Below are 16,661 nucleotides of genomic sequence, written 5' to 3'. Positions count from 1 at the left end.
TATAAAAGGCTTACTTTTTTTTTTTAAAGATTACTGGCTATTTTGCATTGGAGGTCTGTAATATACATAGAAAAGAAGTGTGTGACCACACTAGCACAAAGGGTATGACAATGTGAGAGTATAGTGTTGTCATGTTGTTTCCTTACAAGTGAAGTGGTGTTCTTTGTGAAGGTAAACTGATAGGTTAATGGTACAAACTGTAATCCGTAAAGCAATCACACATAGAAAAATAAGCTAGTGGAGAAACAGAAATACGAAAGATTCCTCAATCCAAATGACGGCAGGAAAGAGGACTAAAGAACTGACCGTAAAAAATAGGTAGCAACAAAGCAAGGTAATAGACCTCTGTGTTGGTAAGATATAAAATAGCACAGCCATTTTGGAGAATAGTTTTTATACAGTTAAAATAGAGTTATTGTATGACCCAGAAATTTTCCTTCTAAAGTATTTACATGTCCAATAGAAATGAAAGCGGATGTCTGAACAGAGGTTGTTCATAACAGCCTTACTCATAATAGCCCCAACCAGTAAAAACCCCAACAGTTATCTAAAAGGTGCATAACTAAATAGTTGTGGTAATCAGACAGTGGAGCACCTACTTGTAATAAAAAGAACCGAATGACTGAGATGGCAATATGGATGAATCTCAGAGATAGGGTGCATGAAAGACTCAAATGCAAAAGAGTATATATTATGTGATTATGTTCTCATGAAATTCTAGAACAAGCAAAACTAATAATAGAGAGCATAGATTAATGGTTTGTTTGAGACTGGGTGAAGGAAAAGTATGATTTGACTGTGAAGGTGCCTGAGGACAGGTTTTGGAGAGATTGGCTTGACTCTTACACCAGGGTATTTATTTGCTGGAACTCTTGGAACTGTATGCCTGAATTGATGCATTTTTGAATAAAATTATGCCTCAATGTGTTTCTTTGAAAAGAAAAATAAATAAACCAGATCCTAGGCTTGGCTGACGGGTGTATTTAAAAAAAAAAAAAGTAACAACAAAAAATACCATTGATCTATAATTGAAAAACACTATTTATTACATTCGAAAAAATATTAGAATGTTTGGAAAAATACAGAATTAAAAATAGAAATGACCAATCAACATGCAAAGTAAAGCCCTATTGTAATAAATCTAATTATGCTTATGTAGGTATGACATTTTCTGAAAGGATAGATGAGAAAGTGAGAAGATTGGCTTTGGAGCTGGGAACTGATTGGAAGAGGTACTGGGCTTAGAGGGAGACTTTTTACTTTGTGTTGTGTTTCCTGTCTTTTTAAGAAAAAGTTTTTAAATTCTAGTATAATCAGGGACGCCTGGATGGCTGAGTGGTTGAGCGTCTATCTTTGGTACAGGGCATGATCCTGGGGTTTGGGACCGAGTTCTGCATCGGGCTCCCTGTGAGGAGTCCACTTCTCCCTCTGCCTGTGGCTCTGCCTCTCTCTCTCTCTCTCTCTCTGTGTGTGTGTGTGTGTGTGTGTGTGTGTATGTGTGTCTCATGAATAAATAAATACTTTAAAAAATTCTAGTATAATCAGCATACAGTGTTATTAGTTTCAGATGTATAGTATAGTAATTCAGCAGTTCCAAATATTACTCAGTGCTCATCATGACAAGTGCCCTTCTTAATCCGCATCACCTATTTCCCCCATTCCCTCACCCCACTTCCCTCTGGTAGCCATCAGTTTGTTCTCTATACTTTGTTTCATATCTTTTGAATTTTAAATCATTGACTATATGGCCTTTCCGTTCTCCCCAATTAAGTGAAAATGTAATAAAAATGAGATTTCATATTAAAATAAAAATTAAACCCATTGCATGTTAAACCCAGAAAGTAAACCCATTTCTGTTAAGTAAGGAAGGTTTTAATTTTTTAAAACAATGTAACATCTCTTGTGGATAAGGATATGAGAGGAAGATCATTCTTTATTTTTTTTTTTTTCATAGAGATGCAGAGAGAGAGAGAGAGAGGCAGAGACACAGGCAGAGGGAGAAGCAGGCTCCATGCAGAGAGCCTGACGTGGGACTTGATCCAGGGTCTCCAGATCAGGCCCTGGCTGCAGGCGGCGTTAAATCGCTGCGCCACCGGGGCTGCCCGAAGATCATTCTTATATTGCAGCTTTCCTTGTATCCAGCATCTTTGAAGAAGGATCTATCACTATCTATTTAAAGCCCTTAAAACATCAAAAGCCCTTTTGACTCTGTACTTGAGCCTCTGGCAGTGTATAGATATAATTGGAAGCATCTACTAAGCAAGACCTATATGAAATGGTATTTATCATAGCACGTTTCATGAAAACAGAAACATAGATATACATTGAGTGTTCAAGAGGAAGGTGATTGGGTAAGCAAAATTTTTTTTAAGATTTTTATTTATTTATTCATGAGAGACACAGAAAGAGAGGGCAGCCTGGGTGGCTCAGCGGTTTAGTACCTGCCTTTGGCCCAGGGCGTGATCCTGGAGTCCCAGGATTGAGTCCCGCATCGGGCTCCTGGCATGGAGTCTGCTTCTCCCTCTGCCTGTGTCTCTGCCTCTCTCTCTCTCTCTCTCATGAATAAATAAATAAAATCTTAAAAAAAAAAAAGACAAAAACTGTGCTGCCACTTAAATGATGTCATAGAGAAAATGTTGACATTTTACAAAATTTAAAAAATGTGTTACAACTTTCACGTGTTATAACTTTTATGTAATGATGATAACCAAAAAGTTTATTATTTATAAATGTACAATTAGGAGTGAATGGAGGAGCTAAAATAAGTTAATTTTTGAAATATTTAAAGACTGTCAAATTAGTTTTAGTGGGTGATCTTTCAAATAGTTCAATTAAAAAAATGATTTTCCAGAATTAAACCAATTCTAAATGAATATATACCTATATTCTTATACATTTATCTAGATTTAAAATTATTGATACCTTCAGTTGACTCTTATATGCTTTTGAGAAAGTATTCTCTCTACAGTTGCTCAAATTCTGCTCAAAAGCAGTATATTCTCACTTCTAAATTTTTGCATGTTAAAATGTGTTAATATTTTAGACCAGGTATTTTCACAAATGCCATTCTTTTGCTTTTGTTCAGAGTACTTTCTACATAAAACTTCTGTTTTTTAAAATTCAGGTATAACGAACATACATTATTACATTAGTTTCATGTATATATTATAATGATTCATCAGTTCTATACATTTCTCAGTGCTTATCAACCCATCTGCCCAGCCATCCCTCCTCTGGTAACCACCAATGTTCTGTATTTAAGAGTTTTTGGTTTTTGTCTTTTTTTTCTTTGTTCATTTGTTTTGTTTCTTAAATTCTATATATGAGTGAAATCATACAGTATTTGTCTTTCTCTGATTGACTTAATTTTGTTTAGGATAATACATTCTAGCTCCATCTATATCATCACAAATGGCAAGATTTCATTCTTTTTGATGGCTGAGTAATATTCCTTTGTGTGTGGGTATGTGTATACATATACGCACACACACCACATTTTCTTTTTTTTTTTTTAAGATTTTATTTATTTACTCACGAGAGACAGAGAGAGAGAAAGAGAGAGAGAGAGAGAGAGAGAGAGAGAGAGAGAGGCAGAGACACAGGCAGAGGGTGAAGCAGGCTCCATGCAGGGAGCCCGATGTGGGACTTGATCCCGGGTCTCCAGGATCAGGCCCTGGGCTGCTGAAGGTGGTGCCAAACTGCTGAGCCACCGGGGCTGCTCACACCACATTTTCCTTATCCATTCATCTGTCAGTGCACACTTGGGTTGCTTCCCTATTTTGGCTATTGTAAATAATGTTGCAATAAGCATAAGGGTACATGTATCTTTTTTGAATGAGTGTTTTCATATTCTTTGATTAAATACCCAGTAGTGGAATTTCTGGGTCATAGGGTAGCTCTATTTTTTAACTTATTGATGAAACTTCATGCTGTTTTCCATAGTGGCTATACCAGTTTGCATTCCCAATGATGCACAAGGGTTCCTTTTTCTTCACATCAACACTTGTTATTTCTTGTGTCTTTGATGTTAGCCATTCTGACAGGTGTGAGGTGATAGTTTATTGTGGTTTTGATTTCCATGATGATCAGTGATGTTGAGCATCTTTTCATGTGTCTGTTGGTTATCATTATGTTCTCTTTGGAAAAATGTCCATTCAGGTCCTTTACCCATTTTTTAATTGGATAACTTGATATAAAACTTCTATTTAAGATTTTTTTTTTTTAAATATGAGAGGGAGAGACAGAGAACATGAGTCGGGGAGTAGCAGAGGGAGGGGCAAACGGAGAGAGAGAAGCAGGCTCCCCACTGAGCAGGGAGCCCTACATGGGACTGTGACTTGAGCTGAAGGCAGACACTTAACTGACTGAGCCACCCAGGTACACCTAAAACTTCTATTTTTATTTTACTTTAGTATTTCTTCTAATTTAGGTGATGCAGAAACATAGGTCTTCTCAAATTTCTTCCACTGAAGTATGTAATATAAATCTAATTAAAAATAGGAGCTCCATCAAGAATCTTCCTCTAAGTCAAGATATTCCCATTTAAAAATTATACATTGTTTGAGGTTTCATCATTTAGTTTTTGAGTTCCTCCTTTACTTTTTTAAGATAAATGTCAGCCTCATCCTGTTCATGTGCCTTGTTATTAGTAACTGCAATATACTGAAAACTTTATTTCATTCCTTGACCTCATTGATTAAAGATTTTTAACAGACTTTGAACAAAATAAAAACAATATAAACTTATTATCAAAAAAATTTAATATGATATTGGACGCTTAGGTTGATTTGTCTTGTCAAATATTTCTAAAATCCAGTTGCTAGTGGTCAGTCAAGAGAGATCATATTTATATATGTGTACATTTTAATATCTATACTTTTTATTTTTGACTAGTTAAAAATTACGGCATTTGCATGAAATTATGATCTGGTTGTTTTTGTCAGCTCATTACCTTTTTAAAAAGTATTTATTTATTTAAAGTATTTATTCATTCATTCATTCATTCGAGATACAAAGAGGGAGAGACATAGGCAGAGGGAGAAGCAGACCTCCCACAGAGAGCCTGATGTGGGACTCCATCCCAGGACTCTGGGATCACAACCTGAGCCAAAGGCAGATGCTCAATCACTGAGCCTCGCAGGTGCCCCAGGCTTACCACCTTTTTATAGTAGGAGCTGTTCTGTCCTTATCAGTGTTATATTTTTCTGAGTTATTGGAATATAGATAGGTACCAAATTTAACATTTTAGATTGTTTCCATGAAATTATGTGTAAACTACATGAAAAGTCTTGTTTAGAATTTAGTTTTTTGAAAACTGTTTAAATGCACTTTGAATGAAACTTTCATTTGGGACCTTTGGGCAGAAGGTTTTCAGAGGGAAGAATAAGCTGTTAGATTTCCTAGGGACTTTGTGTTTGTACTTGACCACACCGTAATCCATTCATCATACTGATGCCTGGGTAATCTTTCTAAATAGTATGCTTTATTCCTTAAATATGATGTTACATTTCTTAAAATCCTCCATGACATTCCATCACACTTAGAATAAAAAAATTTTAAATTTAGCGTAGACCTACAGAATTCTTTAGTAGTCTAGATTATACCTAGTTAGAGAGCTAGTTATAATCTCTATAATCTCATCCTTTATCATTCACTTCCCCTTCCTCAGCTCTTAGCCATACCAGTCACTTTCCTTTTTCCTCAGGGTCAATGCATTGATGATTCTGCTACTGGGAATTCTCTTCTTCCATATGTATTCATCACTGGCTCCTTCTCTTAATGTAGCTTTCTTTTTTTTTTTTTTTTAATAATGAATTTGTTTTTTATTGGTGTTTAATTTGCCAACATACAGAATAACACCCAGGGCTCATCCCGTCAAGTGCCCACCTCAGTGCCTGCCACCCAGTCACCCCCACCCCCCCTCCTCCCCTTCCACCACCCCTAGTTCGTTTCCCAGAGTTAGGAGTCTTCCATGTTCTGTCTCCCTTTCTGAATGTAGCTTTCAATGCAAATTGTGTCACTTCAGAAACAATTGCTCTCATGTTATACATAAAGAGCTTTTCTTTTAACTTCTGTCATTAGTACTCAATATTTTATTTCTCTATTAAGTTTTCTTTATAACAGTTATCACCATTTAAAATGGTCTTGTTTAGCATAGGGGCAGAAATGTTATATGTCAGGTTCATTAGTGTATCTCTCAGAGCATATTAGACTCTTAATATTTGGAAATGAATGACTGGTCTGTGTAGTTATCCTTATTTCTTCCTTCATTCTCACTCTTTGCTACAGAAAATCTGTGGTATTTGCTTATCATATTTTCAAAGACCATGTAAAAATAGCACCAAACAATTAAAGAACTTTAAGCAAGGTAGCAATGTCTTAATTAACTTTTTAATGTTTTTAGGACAGAATAATAATAATGATATATTGAATTGGCAGTATACAATGGATATAAGATAAGAGAAAGACATTTTTACTTCACCTAAAAGTAGAAAAGACCTTGGAGAATGGTTTAGAGTTCTTATAGGAATAACCCATGAACTCTTCTATTTGAGTAATTAATCTAGACTTCCAATTCAACCATGGAATACCTTGTGTTAGTTTGATCCTCTCACCAAGCCAATCATAAAAGCTAGACAAAATGGTTTGATGGCCTTGGAGAGCAACTAACTCAGGTAGGACCTCCTAGGAGAAAGTCATCTCCATATAAACATTGGCTTGTTCCCTGAGGCTAAATCATGGTGCAGGCATAAAGGCCATACCTGAAGTGGTGGTCATTTGGGTTAGAGGAGACAGGTCTTAGAGTCAGGTCTTAGAGTTGCCAGAGCCATGAAAGACAAAATCTCAAAAGACAGGAGGGATTTGCAGAGGAAAAGCCTCTATTTATGTACAAATTTCCCTCAAGTTGTTAGCTGATTCTACAGTTTTACATGCATGGGGCAAGACTCAAGGAAACCCAGCAGAAAACAGAAGATGGTGGCTTAAGGGCAAATAAAAAAAATTTAACAGCCACATGGTACTGGGGAGGCAGAAATTAGTGTTAAAGGCTGCCAAGGTGAAGGGCACTTAGTCACACCCCAGACTTCCAGCTGAGATCCCAGAGGGCATTCCCTAGAAGTAGAGATGAAATAGAGATGAAATAGAAATAGACTATCCTTAGCAAAGCCTGAAACCTGAGTACGCATCCTGTGTTTTAGAAGAAACTTAAGCTTTAGGAAGAATATAATGCTCAAAGTGTCTGTGCTTTTTCATTTATATAATCTAGCTTCCAATAAATTAAAAGGCAGGCTGAAAAAAGGCAGGAAGACACCCTAGAAATATATCTATACAAAAGAAATGTACATAAGATTATTCACAGTGAAAGTTGTTATTAAAGCAAAATATTAGAAAAATGCTAAAAGACCACCAACAGATGATTGGTTAGTCATGTTTGTTCATAATTTTGTTTTTTGCACTAGTACTATCAACATATAGGACAGGACAGTTCTTTATTGTATGACATTGTGCTGACCGTTATTGGTCATGTTATATCTTTGGCCCTAGCACAAAAAAAGCTAATTGTACCTTCAAAATTTGATACAACTCAGAATGCTTTAACACATTTTCATATGCCTCTGGGATGGGGCATTCCAATAGAAAAATCAGTATCATGGAATTCTGTGCAGTGTATAAAAGAATTGTTTATGAACTGATATGGAAATCCACTGCAGTACATCTTAAGAATATAATACAAAATAACAAGCAGTATGTGTACTTTGTTATATTTTGTTTAATAAAGGGCATATATTTGGATTGCTTATATATGCATAAAAATTCTGTGGTAAAAAAAAAAAATTCTGTGGTAATACATAAGAAACATGAAAGTGATTATCTGTACTTTGTTATATTTTGTTTAATAAAGGGCATGTATTTGGATTGCTTATATATGCATAAAAATTCTGTGGTAATACATAAGAAACATGAAAGTGATTATCGGTAATACATAAGACATGAAAGGGCTAGGTGGGGTGAGATGAGATTTCTGGGGTGAAATACATATACTATATACTTTTCTATATTTTGATTTTTAAAACATTAGCTGTATTACCTATTAAAAATTTCTTAAAGTAATAAATTTAGATATCAGTAAGTTATTGTGTTAAATATAATAATTTCTAAGAGAATTATAGTTTATGTATTCATTCAAAAAATGTTTGGTCTTTTTCCAATTCTGTCTCCTTTTACCTTTGCTTTCATTCAGTGGAGTAGGGCGAAACTGGGGCTGGGCATCTGCAGGTAGCAGCATTCTTGCTGAATTTGGTACACTGCATATGGAGTTTGTCCACCTCAGCTACTTGACAGGGGACCCAGTTTACTACAAAAAGGTTAGTTTTCTTACCTTCTTTTCTTTGATTATTATAAAAGAGTTCTTTAAGATTTATAAAAGACTTGATTAATGCTAGGAAAATGTTTGCCTTTCTAGAAATGTGCTAATCAGGACTCTGGCCCTTTCTTTCTTTTTTTTTTTTTTTTAATTATCTAAAGAAATATCCTTTCTATTTAAAATATTTACTGTTATTTGAGAAGTTGTAACCACTAGTAGGTTTCTAAAAAGTCCGTTCTGTTCAGCATTGTGCTGCAGTGTTCCTAGCCAGCATGGTAGGGTAAGAAAAACAAAATGAACAAAAAGTAAAAGAAATAATTGAATTGGATTGAAAAGGAAGAAAGAAAAGACGGATTATGCACAGATTACATGATTATTTACCTAAAATAGTAATTTAGTCTGTATTTAAATTATTAGGAAAAAATCACATATATAGTTTTGAATAAAAAATCACTATAGATATCAAACATCAACAGCATTTCTCTGTGCCAGCTATAGATAGTATCATTTACAAAAACATATGTGATAGGAACAAGAGTTTAAATTTCCTACAAATAAACCTAACAAAAGATAAAATGAAGTTCAAAACAATTGAATGACATGAAGAGGACCTAAATAAGTGGAGAGGTTTGTTAATGTTCATGTATAGCTAAAGAATATCATAAAAAATTTATTCTTCTCTAGATTGATCTCTGTAGCATCAATTCAGTGCCACTCAAAACTTTAATGGCTTCTTTAAAAAAAAACAAAAACTGATAAGACCCTTGTAGAATTTATATAGAAGAGAAAAATTCAAGACACCCTTGAAGAAAAACATGGAATGGGTTTGCATTACCCAGTTATTAACACTGACAGTGAAGTATTGGTACATAAAGACAAATACACTGATGAACAGAATAAATATATCTTAAATAGATCCACATACATGGGGAAACATGACAAGTGTAACATTGTAGATTATAACAGTTTGAGGAATATTAAAGACTTAAATTTAAAAGAAAAATGTAATAAAGTTTAAAATACATAATACCCTATGTATTGACCCAGCAATTCCATTCTTTGATATGCACATTTATATCATATACATAGAAACGTTGTTTGTACTTGCAATTTATATATAATAAAATTCAATACAGCAGGAAAAATAAAAGAATTTAAGTTATATTTACCAATTAATGACATATGGGGCCCCTGGGTGGCTCAGTTGGTTGAGTGTCAGACTCTTGATTTTGGCTCAGGTCATGATCTAAGAATTAGGAGGTTGAGCCCCACTTTGGGCTCTGCACTGGGTGTGGAGCCTACTTAAGATTCTCTCTTCCTCTCTCTTTGCCCCTCCCACACCTCTCTCTCTTTCCTTCTATAAAAAAAAAGAATATGATACAACTTTTTAAAAAAGTTCAAACAAGCAGAACTGAATAATATATTTCTTTAGGAATTCAAAAGTGATTTCAGTAGAGTTAAGACAATGATGAACATAAAAATAAAGACTGAAGACAGGACAAAGACAGTGATGTGTGAATGCATAAGCAGAGCAGCAAAGATGTTTGTAGTGTTGTATTTCTTAATTGGGTTGTGAGTAGAATCTATATAGATTCTATATATAGTCCTTTTTGTGTATGAACTATTTCATCAGTGGAGAAGAATTTTCAGGTAAAGACAGCAATGGAGCCAGACCACAGGATTTTTCCTTTCCTGATGAGATGAACAATAACAACAAAAATAGTAAAGATCAGCAAAAATTTTTCAACAGCAATGAGAGATGGAAAGGTTGCAGTCTCATGTCATTAGTATGTGACACCCCAAAAAAAAAAAAGGTAAAAAATTTCTGGCACAGTACTTAAGTCTGTTTCCCACCTTGTACTGAATCCTTATTGGGCAAGGAAAGCAAGTCAACAATTCCCCATTAATCTCACAGACGGGACCAGTGCTGGAGGTGTTGAGTATACAACTGTCCCCAGCACCAGAGAGGGGTTCTTACCACTATCCTTCTTGAGCACTAGTACTTCAGATCTCAAATTGTGTCCAGGAGGGGAGGAATATCCCCCACCCTCCCAAGACACACAGTAGGAAGGAGTTCAGGGACAATTCAGAAGTTCCATATCAAGCCAAATTTCAGGTCAGAACTGACCCTGTTCAATGTGAGCAGGATGAGAAAGGAAAGCATGCCAAGTAGGCAAACATACTGCAACATGGTGGTAACAAAAGCATGGTGTTAAATAGCATTAAAAGACTGATAAAGAATGCATTTTCAAGTTTCATAAAGTCACTGTGAGTAATTTATACAATAATAGCAGTTGAACTCAGTAAAAATTAGAACTCAAAACAAATAAGGATACAAAACAAATAATAAAATTATAAAATGATTGTGGAACTGAAGAAAAATTGAGACCTTAAATGTTATATTTCTGTAATGAATAAATGAAAAACAGCAAAAGTGACTATGCATAATTGAAGACTTGTTTACTGACATGGAATAAAAGCCAGCGAAAATGAAGAAAAAGCATAAAGATTTTCAAAAAGTGATAAATTTGCAAAATGAAGATAATCTAGCATAGTATTTCTGAAGTGGAGGACCTAAAACATAGGAATCTCCTAAAAGTGACAGGAAGGAGAAACAAAACTGTAAATACTATTTTAAACAAAGTTAAGAGATTTTTGATATTTCATATCACAAAATAGGAAGAAAGATTGGCATAGGTCATTAAGAGCAGAGAGGTTTGGAAAATGAGAGGATATTTGTGGCTGCAGATTTTAAAAATAAAAAGCCAGTAGAGAACAATTCTCTGAAATTGGTGGTATGTCTTGAGATATAAAACCAAAGTCCTCTTGAGCAACATTGAGAACAGGATCATTGGCTGATGGTGGGTGCTTCTTTGGACCCCACTAAATATGATATATTGAGAAGCTGAAATAACAGAATTCTGAGGAAATTTTGGTGAGGGAAGAGAATGAATGACAGATTTTCTTTGATGAGCAGTGTTGCATGGCTAGTGTCAGTTATCTGGGGAGAAGTAAAGGCATCAGGATTCTTCCTCGCCTTTTATGTCAAAACACTTATGTCAATAAGAATAATAAGTTCTGGTTCAGAGAAAATAGTAGTGAGTAATTCATCAAATAGAATAGATAGAGAGGGATCCCTGGGTGGCGCAGCGGTTTGGCGCCTGCCTTTGGCCCAGGGCGCGATCCTGGAGACCCGGGATCGAATCCCACGTCAGGCTCCCGGTGCATGGAGCCTGCTTCTCCCTCTGCCTGTGTCTCTGCCTCTCTCTCTCTCTGTATGACTATCATAAATAAATAATAAAAAAATAAAAAAAATAAAAGTTGAGAAGATAAAAAAAAAAAAAAAGAATAGATAGAGAATTTATACAAAGATATCAGAAAAAGAGGGAAGGAACATGATATATAAGTGATGACCAAAAAATCTTTCTCAGAAAATAGCAATTAAATCCTGACCAAACATCACCATGAGAGGGAAGATGGAGCCCTTCTCTCTGTAAAACAAGTGTATCAACAAAAATACAAGTGCTCAGAGATAGTAAGATGTGCTATCAGTAACAAATTACAAGAAAAAGTTATCACCAAAAATGAAGGCCATTTTGAAGTAATAAAAGAGGAAGTATTAAAAATATTATGATGGACAAAATTAGTGAAAGACAAAATATAGTAAAGACAAAATTGAGACAAGGTAATAAAAAGGTATAGACCTTAGAAAAGGGTTGGATAAAAAGATTCTGAGAGGAAATGATAGATGTGGAAGAGGCAGAGAGGATGCAGTGTATGCATAGTTTTCAGAAGACAAAAGAATGTGATTTTTCATGTTTCCTAACAGTATCATTTCAGACTGACTAACCTTGGTTCTCAGAATTATTCAGATTGGGCTTGTTATACATAGAGCTGATCTTGGCCTTGAAAGAGCAGAGATAAGATAGCATCCGTGAACCCAGTCCTAAAACTACTTGATGACAAGGTCCACCCAATGGAAAGCTAACTAGGACCTTGTCGTAAAAGGATGCATGTTATGCTCAAGCACAGGAAATAGTGAAATATATATAAGGTTCTGCAAAGATGTTTCCCCAAGTCCTATATACCAAACAGGTTATCCTTCAGATGGAAAGAGAACATTTTCAAATAAGAATACAAGGAATAGAATACATTTGTGCCTTTGTTTGTAAGCACTGAAAAAAATCCATCCAATCTATAGTTGCAGATAAAGCCCCTGGGAAATTTTCTAACTTATTATATTTTATGATTTTTTTTTCTTCCTTAGGGAGATCTTTTAGGAATCAGAATTTTTGGAATTTAGGAATTTAGGGATATCTATTATGGGATCAATATTTAGAATTCAGCAATTTAGTTTACTTTTTCATCTATTCAAATTAGTTTCATACTTTTTATTATAAATGTCCTTTTCTCTTCCCATTTCTAGGAAATTATTTCTATTCTTATATTTAGATATATACATATTGAATATGTCTGGGATGATGTTTATCTGTGATGTTTTTGATGACTATTTCTGGATAGTAAAATGTTGGCTTTTAAATAAGTTTTTCTCTGTGCTCTTTATGTTTTTAATCGTTGCTTGATCTTTAAATAATGATCATATATAATCAGTTATAAAGTAGAAGGCTTTGCTGATCACCACACATACAAAAATGGCAGGGGAGATGGTATAGGCTCTGAGTGAGGAAAACCCACATAACCTAGATTAATAAAAGCCTTGATGACATTTATTTTATTAATTGCACTCTTTATTTGTGTTAAGGTAATGCACATTCGGAAACTGCTTCAGAAGATGGATCGTCCAAATGGTCTTTATCCAAATTATTTGAACCCAAGAACAGGTCGCTGGGGTCAGTGTAAGTACAGTCGATGCAGTGTTAAAGGTTATTTGTCTGAAAACTTGCTTGATATGGTAAAAAGTACACTATATGTAGGGTTGGAATCCCTTAGTGTTGAACTTTGTGATCTGCTTAGTGCTGTTACCTTTGACAAATTTCTAATCTTTCTGTAGCTTCATTGTTTCTACTTGTAAATGCAAACACTAATAAACTCTATCACAAGCAGTATTTTATTTCATTTCTCAGAAAATAGCGTGTAAATAATTTGTTATTTAATAATGTGTAAATAATTTGTTAAAATATAGTGTGGCCTTTGGAAAGGGTTGCTGCTATTTATAAACCATATCTCCATGTAGATCAGAGCATTTCTTGGGATAGATATTGGTTAAAGGAATATGAAGAACAAATGAGTATCTTAAGTGATTAGAAAGGAAGGCAGTTACTTTTGAACAAGCTTTGTCTAGTCTTTTTTTTTTTTTAGATTTTATTTTTTTATTCATGAAAGACACAGAGAGAGAAAGGCAGGGATGTAGGCAGAGGGAGAAGCAGGCTCCAGGCTGGGAGCCTGATGTGGGACTCAATCCTGAGACTGCGGATCACGCCCTGAGCCGGGGGGCAGGTGCTCAACCACTGAGTCACCCAGGCATCCCTGTCTAGTCATTTTAACAGAAGATATCAGGATCTTTTATTTATCAGGTTCTGTGCCAAGTTATTGGATGAAACTAGAGATGGGGAAAGACCATGTAGAACTTGGTCTGAATTCAAGGAGCTCCCAGGCTAGTAGTGTAAGCGAACACATGGAAACATAGTTGGAATAAGATGTTATAGTAGAGGCACGTACCAACTGTGATGTGAGACAGGCAGAAGTAGCTTCCTCAATGAGGAGATAGTATTTTGTTTGGAGAGAGGGTGATCTTCTTACTAGCTTTAGAATTGATCTTTGAAGGGATAGATTTTTTTAAAAATTAATAATATTTGGAAATGTGAACTTACAAAACTGAAATAAAGTATGGGTTTATGAATAGTATTCTCTTGTAAAAAAATAGAACTGGAACAAATAATAGAAGGTGTAACTTTGTCCCTAGCATAACATGTTTGGGTTATTTTTGAGACTAATAATATCAGAATAAAATAGTAAAAAAGAGGTAAAATCAGTTAATTTTATGGATGGAAAATCATGTTTAATCTGTCATTGCGAAATTATGCTGGTGTTTGCTACTAAGAGTAGGAAAATGTTTGTCATGGAATTTGGGAGGCTCTTCGCAAGGAAATTGTCCTTTATTTTGTGAAAGGAAAGCAGTTTAGTCAGTACACTTATGGCTTTCTTAGATCTGGGAATAGAGCTCAATCTTTGGCTCCTCTTATGTACTTTCTTTTCATCTCCTGGAATTCTTTACATGTAGTTTATTTTTATCTTTATTTTGAGAAAAATACAAAGGCTGTGCCTAGACTGAGTGAAAATGATACTTTTTAGAAAAAAAACAAAGCCTGAGGGCATTTCTAAAATATAAAAATATGCTTTCTTTTTTTGTTTTTTTAAGGGTTTTATTTATTTATTCATGAGAAACAGAGAGAGAGAGAGAAGCAGAGACACAGGCAGAGGGAGAAGCAGGCTCCATGCAGGGAGCCCGGTGTGGGACTCGATCCCAGGTCTCCAGGATCACGCCCTGGGCCAAAGGCGGCGCTAAACTGCTGAGCCACCCAGGCTGCCCAAAAATATACTTTCTTATTCCAGATAAGGGTGACTGGTTTGTATGCCTGCTTAGTAATTTGGGTGAATTTTATTGTATATTTCACCTCCTAGAATTTTGTTAAGATTTGGGAATATTCTTACAGGAAAATATTATGTTCTGTTCCTTCTTTATGTCATATACTAGTGTATATTCTCTAAGGTGAAACTTAAATTTAACTGTAAAAAATAACAATATGAAAATACTATGCAGTGTTTTTTTTTTTAATCAGGAAAGCCTTTGTAAAGAAAAAGATACCAGTTTTTACTATATATAAACATTAATCTCTTACATTTCATAATAAAGGCAAATAACTGGCTAAGGAAATGTATTTGAATGTATTTGGAACACAGAGTTTTCATATATTTTCTGTATCAAGAACTCTTAGAAGATTATTAGAAAAAAGATGATCATCTCATTAGAAAAATACACTGAGGAAATTTGGTTCATAAAAAAAAAGAATGGAAATAATAAGCACATGTTCATTTTTAACCCTGAAAGTGGTATTACTGGAGAGAAATAGTACATGGAGACAATGTAATGTGGTACCACCCTCTTTCTGTATGGACTGGTGCTACTATAGTAGAATTTGCAAACGCTACTGTCTTTGGTACCCTATTTGTAGCATCTCCATAGACTGGTCACCAGAGATCTTTGTCCCTCTATTGTCCCACTTCACCACCACCCTTCTCAAATCAGTGCAGCTTTATTTTGATTTATTTTATTGAAGTATAGTTGACATACAGTATTATACAGTTGACCTTGAACAACGTGGGGGTTAGGGGTGCTGACCCACCCACACAGTAGACAATCCATGTGTAACTTTTAACCCGAAAACTTAACTACTAAGAGCCCACTGATGACTGAGAGCCTTACTAATAACATAAACAGCTTATTAACACATATTTTTTGTTACATTCTTATCCAAAAAAGTAGAGAAAATATTTAAAAAATCATAAGGAATGGAAAATAAATTTTTACAGTATTATACCATATTGAGAAAAATCTGCATGTAAATGGACCGTGCAGCTCAAACCCATGATGTTCAAGGGTCAACTGTATTACTTTCAGATATACAACATAATGATCCTGGGTGCATCTTCTAAACAGAAGACACTATTCTTTATCTATTAAATTAATAAAGGAAATAGAACAGTCCTGTACTCAGGGCTTCAAAAAGTGTGAAAATTTGTGTGCCATTTGAACCTGGGACTCATTTCTAGGTATTTATTCCAAACAAATTTGCCAGCTATATACACACACACACACACACACACACACACATATATAAGGTTTATTTACAATACCTTTGGAGTTACTTATAATAATTTGGACATACTAAAGCAGTCTTGTCCAATAGAACTTTCTGTGATGAGGAAAATGTTCTATTTCTGTGCTTTCTGTACAGGCATCACTAACCACATATAGGGTGGAACATTGGAAATGTTAGTGTGGTTGTAGAGCTGCATGTTAAATGTTATTTGCTTTTAATAAATAGTTACTTATGCCTAGTGCCTACTTCATTGGACAGTATAGTTTTAAACATCCTGTGGGAGGAGGGGCAAGATGGCGGAAGAGTAGTGTCCCCAAGTCACCTGTCCCCACCAAATTACCTAGATAACCTTCAAATCATCCTGAAAATCTACGAATTCGGGCTGAGATTTAAAGAGAGAACAGCTGGAATGCTATAGTGAGAAGAGTTCACGCTTCTATCAAGGTAGGAAGATGGGG

At 35.0% G+C, this 16,661-nt stretch overlaps 1 protein-coding gene across 2 annotated transcripts in view; it reads left to right on the top strand.

Moving 5' to 3' along the window:
- MAN1A2 (mannosidase alpha class 1A member 2) overlaps positions 1-16,661 on the top strand; it is a 182,496-nt gene that overhangs the window by 101,602 nt on the left and 64,233 nt on the right. For both annotated transcript variants that reach the window (XM_041754200.1, XM_041754201.1), the window contains 2 exons: positions 8,240-8,363; positions 13,125-13,218. In XM_041754200.1, the coding sequence (XP_041610134.1) occupies positions 8,240-8,363; positions 13,125-13,218 (218 nt within the window). The remainder of the gene's footprint in view (positions 1-8,239; positions 8,364-13,124; positions 13,219-16,661) is intronic.

Source organism: Vulpes lagopus, chromosome 5, assembly GCF_018345385.1.
Source record: "Vulpes lagopus strain Blue_001 chromosome 5, ASM1834538v1, whole genome shotgun sequence".
NCBI classification, from domain to species: domain Eukaryota; kingdom Metazoa; phylum Chordata; class Mammalia; order Carnivora; family Canidae; genus Vulpes; species Vulpes lagopus.
Note: the sequence above shows the minus strand (reverse complement) of the source record. Positions and strands in the feature narration are given on the sequence as shown.